The sequence below is a fragment of the Ooceraea biroi genome, chromosome 11 (assembly GCF_003672135.1).
Source record: "Ooceraea biroi isolate clonal line C1 chromosome 11, Obir_v5.4, whole genome shotgun sequence".
In the NCBI taxonomy this organism is placed as follows: Eukaryota; Metazoa; Arthropoda; class Insecta; order Hymenoptera; family Formicidae; genus Ooceraea; species Ooceraea biroi.
This window is the reverse complement of record NC_039516.1, coordinates 9,505,501-9,512,614: the sequence shown is the minus strand read 5'-3', so window position 1 is coordinate 9,512,614 and position 7,114 is coordinate 9,505,501. Positions and strand designations below refer to the sequence as shown.

The window sequence follows — 7,114 nt, the reverse complement described above, 5'->3', positions numbered from 1 at the left end:
CATTGCATTGTAATATTGCAAATTACAAAAGAAGTTGCTACAAATCGATTTTATATAGTGTAATTTAAATTACATGTTGCACATAAACATTTATGTAACAGATGATCGTAGAAGAAATTCAAAAATCGACAATAACATGCTTATCATCCACTTGAGAAATTTTTTATTTAATATACTTTATCGAGATAAAGTAAGAAATAGCTCTGGTCTAAATCCTAAAATTATATCTTCATTATATCTTCCATTTCATTAACGTTTTTCAAAAGCAAGTAAGCACGTTTGACAATCTGCTCCATCCTTCACTAATTTCATACAGATAACAGCAGACAATAAGGTTCTCAACCATTTAAATCCATGAAATCGATAATGGAAAAATCTGTAAAGTCGATTCAAAGGCGCGCCTAATCGAGACACGTTTAGAGTACGCAAATGTCAAGGAAGTGGTGCGGAGGAAGGTCAGGATCATTTGACACCTCCTAAGAAGACGAGGAGTCATGGGGACAAAGCTCTTGTGTAATTCTGCATGATGACTTAATTGGTCATTAACGCCACCCGCTCCAGGAAGAAAAGTCAGACACCGCGGCGCGCCGTTTTACGGTCCCAGCATGCCGTTTCAGTAGCAAAATAATTAAAAAGGGCCCGTGGAGTCCCGATCGGCGGTCCAGCAGACTCGCATAAATTGAAACTGGTTTCAACTGGCCGGCGTTGGTTCAATCTGGCGTGTGTCAATCCGAGCGAACCAGAAGCTTTCCGTGACCACCTTGGTTTCTTCTCCTCCACCATCGCGCATTGCCCCATCCTTTTATCAGCTTTCCTTCCTTATCCTTTCCGTTACATCTCCGAGGAGAATCCGGGAAACACGCAATTGATTATCACGTATCGTGCACCTGGCGCGATAAGATCGAAAGCTAGGTGGGAAGGAGAGATATTTTCCGCTTCCACGCTTTCGAGTGTCCGAAAATCGTAATTTCAGAACAGTCACGAATTCTACAGAGTATGAAGTGCGAAATTGGTCTGTTAATAAAATGCGAATTGCAATTTTGAGACGCGTTTAGACGCATGCGAGTGTCGGAAATAAGTTTACAGTGGCTGGAAGACTTCAACAATTAATTGTTGTAATCGTTACACGTTAATTAGTCGAGTGATCATTCATCACACAATCATGTATCACACAAAAGAGTAATGTGCACGTTTGCATCGATGTTTCTTAGTAACAATATATTGCGTAAAATAAAACAATTAATTGTGTCATTTTTCAAGTATTGTACAGCAGTTTTGTAGTATGAATTGAATGTTGCATAAAGATTGTGTACGTTAAAGATTATATTTATTTAGACAAATACTGTACCGCCAATACTTGCTACATCGACGGATATGTATTGTCTGTTACTACCAGTCACGCAGTATCACTTTTACAATAAATATCAACAAATGACGAAAACGTCGATATGGATTGCATTTCTGAAACAGAACTGTAAAAAACTTAAAGTAGCATTCCTGCTTATTTAATGCAAGATTATAGCACACTTAATTTCTAAATGCAGATAAGAACGACAAAGTTTGCAAGAGCAAATCGGTTGTCGTAATTAAATTCGTTTACGAGTAACGCTTCATATAAGTTACAATATACAATTATAACAATATCCCATTAAAATTATAATTTTTAAATAACTTAATGATTGAGTTACAGGTAACACTGTGTAATTCATTTCGATCTTTGTCTCCAAAAATCGCGTTGCGTATTATAGCCATTTTGCTATAACGCGTGTGTAACGCTTTCGATTAACATCTTCATTATCTTACATCGCTAAATATTGTCAAAACTTTCTAAAAGACACGAGTTTCATTCAAGTACACCTCCGCGAGAACATTATGTGCAAAGAACTTGTAACTAAAGCACTAATAATATAAATATGTTACAAACCCCGTGCAAAGTATTTCGTACAAAACACACACACACTATTTATTTCAAACATTACATCGCCAGCACAAAAATATTGTTTAACTAGTACAAATTGGCAGTACAAACGCGCACGCAGCCTGGAAGACATTCCTTGCAATTTAATACAAAATGAGTTAAAAGTTTTCTTTATGAATCTTGCAACTATAAAAAAAAATAATTCTTACGAATACGTAATGATAATAAATGATTCATCTACGCTAAATCGCGAATGAAGTTTGCTGAAATCCTGTTCTGAAAATCGCCGCGATGTCGTTCAGGTCCCAAGATACAGTAAAATACCTAAAATACCTTTCTTGATTTTTAAGTTGCTTAAACTTTAGATTAATCACAAACACGGAATGTCTACTAACATCTATCGGTCTATTAATCTAGACTACAGGTAGACTGTTAGAGCTTCGTGCTCATTTTCTCGTTCTCGCAGACGGCGTTGAAAGAATACTTCTTCTCTTGCGCGTTACATCCATCGATAATTTCTACATCGGCGCTTTGCTTGGAACGCATACGCCTTGCTATCACGGGGAAAAATAAATTAGGGTCTAAATCGACGGTCTGCTTCTTGTTGATCGCACGAGACAACATACTGACGAGCAGACCCAGTATGAACGTTATTAGAAATCCGAGAACGGAGTACCACATGTACGAAATGCGATATAAGTAAAAGTACGAGCTGTCACCGGTGCTCCTGAAAGACACAGAAATGATTAATTTTCAGATGATGACGTTCCACAGTAAAATGTCTCCGTGATATTAAAAGAGCTTATCTTTTATATATTAATTAATTGCATTATAATTTTACATTTTAATGTATTTTTTGTTTTATTAATTTATTTATTTTTAAATTTATTTATTGTTGATTAATCTAATAGCGCTCGCGATGTTCGCAGAGAGCAAGAAGAATCGATGAGAGAGTGGTGTATTGCAAAATATTTTCTTTTTACAAATACGAGCGCAGTAATTCTATAAAACCTGATTCTATAAAAATCTACACATGTAGAATAAAATTATTCACCTGGAGAAGTTTGTGAAGTTCTGCGCTACAGAGATTGTTACGTTCGCAAGGTTGTTCCCTTTGCAGCCTTCGGTACTCGTTGGTAACGTGGGTGGCATCGGACGTGGCTGGCCAAAAGCAATCCAGAATAAAAAGCAGAGCGCTGTTAGACCTCCAGTTATCGCGCCGCTCTCCGTTGCCGTCCGCGTGCTCATGCCGAGGGTGAAGATGCCTAACAACGGACCGCCAACCACCCCGAAGATAGTTAGGCCAGCCTGCGACAAGAGAAAATTCATTAACCAACACAAATCTTAGCACATTTTAATAAATAATAAATAAATTCGGTCTGTCGCTTCAATTAATTTCACTCGGCAATTCCGTAGCTCTTGCCCGACTTACCTGAAGCACCCCGCCCAATAATTGTGCTAGAAATGCCAGAGCGATGGAGATGAGGCCGAACATGAAAGCGAGCACTTTCGCGACGGAGGTTGACTTTGTCGGCGAGAATTCGCGTCCGGTACATTTCCTATACACGGGCTTCAAATAATCCTCTAACGTGACCGCTGCCAAGGAATTGAGAGCCGCTGAGATCGTGCTGAGACCCGCGCTAAAAATACCTGCAAACACAGATCGAACATCAAGACAGTTTATGTCAGTCTATTTTTGCTCCCTCCTTTGTATCAAAACAGAATTACATTTAACACGTTGAGATACACAAATAAATTTTTAATTAAAATTATGCTCTCTTTGAACATAATTGTGTCTTTAGAAATTTTCTTTTCCATTTTTACAAGAGACATATTGAAGAAACTATATTAATTAGTTGACCATTTAAAATAGTCTGCCATCGAAAGTATTACCTGCGATGAAAAGACCTGGCAAGCCGGGCATGTTGGACATTGTATCCATGACGTACAACGGCATAAGCATATCAGGCGAAGTAATTCGATTCTGGCGTATCGGATCACAATTATGATACTTGCTGTATATCGCCAATCCTGAGAAGCAAGTCGAGATCGAGAGGAAGGTCAGGATGGGCCAAGACAACCACAGAGCTTTCTGCGAGGCCCGTATATTCCTGGAATAAAATTCGTTTAACGTAGTAGCATTTTTAAATACGATACGATTGACGGGCCAAAGAATGTTTAATAAACGCGTTATCATAGCATCGAATTAGTATAAGAATCGTAAATTATCAATTACAGAATCATTTATTTGCGGAACTTACTTTACAGTCATCATACGCTGTACTTGTACTTGGTTCACCCCGTAAAGCGACAAGAACGTACATAGACCGCCAATAACGAGAGACCACCATGTATGCCTCACCGTCGGATCTACATCAGTGCTACAACGAAAACGTAAATCTAAATAAGTAAAAATTTTGGGCTTCGGGCATTATGATTGATAAGCAAATACGACACCTGTCAAATTCAATTCGATGTCCTTGCTTCGCGATCTCCCAAATCTGTCCCAGCCCTTGTGCCTCTTTCGCGGCTATACCGATAACGGTAAACACGGCGGTGAACATGAGCAGGGCTTGAAACACATCGGTTATCAGCACGGCCTTAATGCCGCCTATACTCGAATAAAAGGCGCAAACGAGACCGATAATAACGATACTGGCGGTCTTAGAAATTCCCGTAGTCGCTTCCAGAGCTAAAGAAGGAGCATAAAGTACCACTCCTGAGTACAAAAGCAGTTGAATCCAGTAAACAAAACTAGCCATCATCCTAGTTTTTACGCCGAAACGCTTTTCTAAGTACTAAAATGAGTAAGTAACTTTCAAATATCGTGTCATCCTGTAATTCGACGTCGGCTCGCAAGCGGTATTCGCAATCTCGCGCCACCAACCTCGTACGCGCTGGTCGCCTGCAGCTTGAAGAACACTGGCAGGAAACCATAGCAGACAATCGGAGTGCCCAATAAATAAGATATATTTATCACGACAAATTGCGTCCCATACGTGTAATTTTCAGCCGATACACCGAGCAACGTGATGGCCGACATGAAAGACACTACTAGAGCAATCGCCACTGGTACAATGCTCATTGATCGGCTTGCGATAAAGTATTCCTGAAAAATACATTACAGACGTTGTTGTAACAGGACATGTTGGGAAAAATGATTTTACTTAAAAGCAAAGTTTCTCTTTTACAAAATATTTAAAGACTGGTATATCTTAATAATTTATTATTGATAACATTCTTTAATTCTCTAATTATATTCCAATTTTAATAAGCTATTTATTATATGTTTAAGAAAATGCGTACCTCCATAGTTTTCTGGCGGCCTCCGCTGAATCTGTAATAAATACCGATTCCCACACTTATGCATAGCGTGATTGCTATCACCAGGTAATCGGCCCATCCTAAGATATGTATCTCCGCCATGGTAGACCTAAAACAATCCAACATTAATATTACAATTATTATTGTTCAAGCGAAGAACAAATAGCCATATCTCTAAATGCGTTTAAGACGACTTAAACTGAACCATTTAAGCTTGTGCAAACAATACACGAACGTTTGTGCGATATCTCGTTATCATCCCTATTATCAAATATTATTATATGAATCATCCAGCTAAACGATTGAAACATTTCGATCTTTTAAGTCTTGCTATTTCGTTGAAAAAATGGTACAAATTCGAAAAAATGACGCGAAGAAATTCGAAGAAATTATATGAGAAAATATTCAAATCACGCTTGACTTTGCTTATTTTTCAATAAGAATTATCTTCATCTTTATATTGTTAAAATTGAAATGATATCGAGAAACTCCTTGTTTGAGCACATTTCGCAGCACTTGAAGCTCAAATTTGCAAAACACGAAGACGTGCACGTTTTCATCACAGCCAAGATCCTTTTTAGCGCAATTCGGTTGCGTGCGATCGTCTGGTAACGGTATATGGTAACGGTCTCTTCAACGAGAATAGACAACCGATTTATCATTCACCATCGGCAATTACGTCAAGCATCTTGCCCAATTGTTGACTCTGTCAATTGACACACAGCTTCTCTCCGACGATGCAGCGTCATTACGAGATTTAATTGCTATCGCGGCCGCAATCTGATTTGAAAGCGACCATTAAAGACGATCACCACGTGACGATTTCAGCAGAATCAATGCTTACGCGTGCTGAAAAAAAAACGTCAGCACTTATGCTCGAAGTCCACAAGTCCGAACCGGGTTACTAGCCGAGTGACGCAACGGAATAATAACGCGTTTGATAACTGAAAACGGGAAGGAGACGAAAACGAGTCGCGTAGACCGATCGCAGCAATCATCAGTGCGACTGATCGTTCGCTCGCGCGAGCTATTGCGTAAAACTGTCATCGACATCGATCGGCGAGCGTCGGAGCTAATTGCACCACGTGTCGCGCCATGCCGCACGTCATATATGAGAATACGAGAAGTTTCTACGAAAATGCAGGATAAAATAGAGGTGGATTAATCGATGACTTACCGGGAGAAGAAGAGTTTAGGATGCGACAGCTTCCTCGATCTGGACCGCCGAGCAACTGGCAGAGTGAGCGACGAATTTCTCTTTTCTATGAGCTTCACGTCCGGCGCACGCTCCGCATGATGGTTCGATCGTTTCTGCTTTGAAACGTGGAGCCCGTGTAAAGCCTGAGGCCGGTTACACGCGGTCGCAAAAAGCAGGAACGGAGCAGTAGCAGGCGCAAGTCTGAAGAGTGAAAAATCAGTTGTTATCTGAAGTGCAGAATCGTGTTAATTGTGATAATGTTACGTTCATCGTGATTAGTCGGATTACATGATTTTAATTAAAATTTTTCTTTCTTGATGGTGGGGATGCACGTCGCTTTAACTTGAACTATAATATAATATAATATATTCTTAAATTAATTCTTAAATTCTTCAAGAAATATTCAGGAATTTAACGTGTGTAATAAAATAAAAATTTTTTTATATGATATATAGAAATTACTTATTGATGGAATTTAATATGACATTCAACCGGATCGAAAGTCATGTCACGAACCGGAATTCCTTTATTACGAATGCCACTCCTTAATAAATTCTCATATTAAAGTAGATCACTCTAAATTAAAAAAAAAATAAAATTTTATATAATATCAATTATTAGGAAAACTTTCAAAACACACATAAGTATTAATATTTTTATATAAAAATCCAAAG

At 38.7% G+C, this 7,114-nt stretch overlaps 1 protein-coding gene across 4 annotated transcripts; it reads right to left on the bottom strand.

The window, feature by feature from the left end:
* Window positions 1-1,307: 1,307 nt before the first annotated feature.
* LOC105277197 (putative sodium-dependent multivitamin transporter) lies at window positions 1,308-6,728 on the bottom strand. 4 transcript variants are annotated; one of them, XM_020031141.2, is made up of 10 exons: window positions 6,420-6,728; window positions 5,909-6,091; window positions 5,225-5,351; window positions 4,806-5,027; window positions 4,376-4,716; window positions 4,180-4,299; window positions 3,812-4,029; window positions 3,351-3,568; window positions 2,973-3,226; window positions 2,351-2,645 (listed from the first exon to the last, which is right to left on the bottom strand). In XM_020031141.2, exons 3-10 carry the CDS (start codon window positions 5,342-5,344, stop codon window positions 2,351-2,353), a joined length of 1,788 nt encoding a protein of 595 aa, XP_019886700.1. In that variant the 5' UTR covers window positions 5,345-5,351; window positions 5,909-6,091; window positions 6,420-6,728. The 4 variants fall into 4 exon arrangements, with proteins under 4 accessions (XP_011333694.1, XP_019886700.1, XP_019886704.1 ...); XM_020031145.2 differs by having other exon boundaries at window positions 5,922-6,091; XM_020031148.2 differs by having other exon boundaries at window positions 6,087-6,091.
* Window positions 6,729-7,114: the final 386 nt, after the last annotated feature.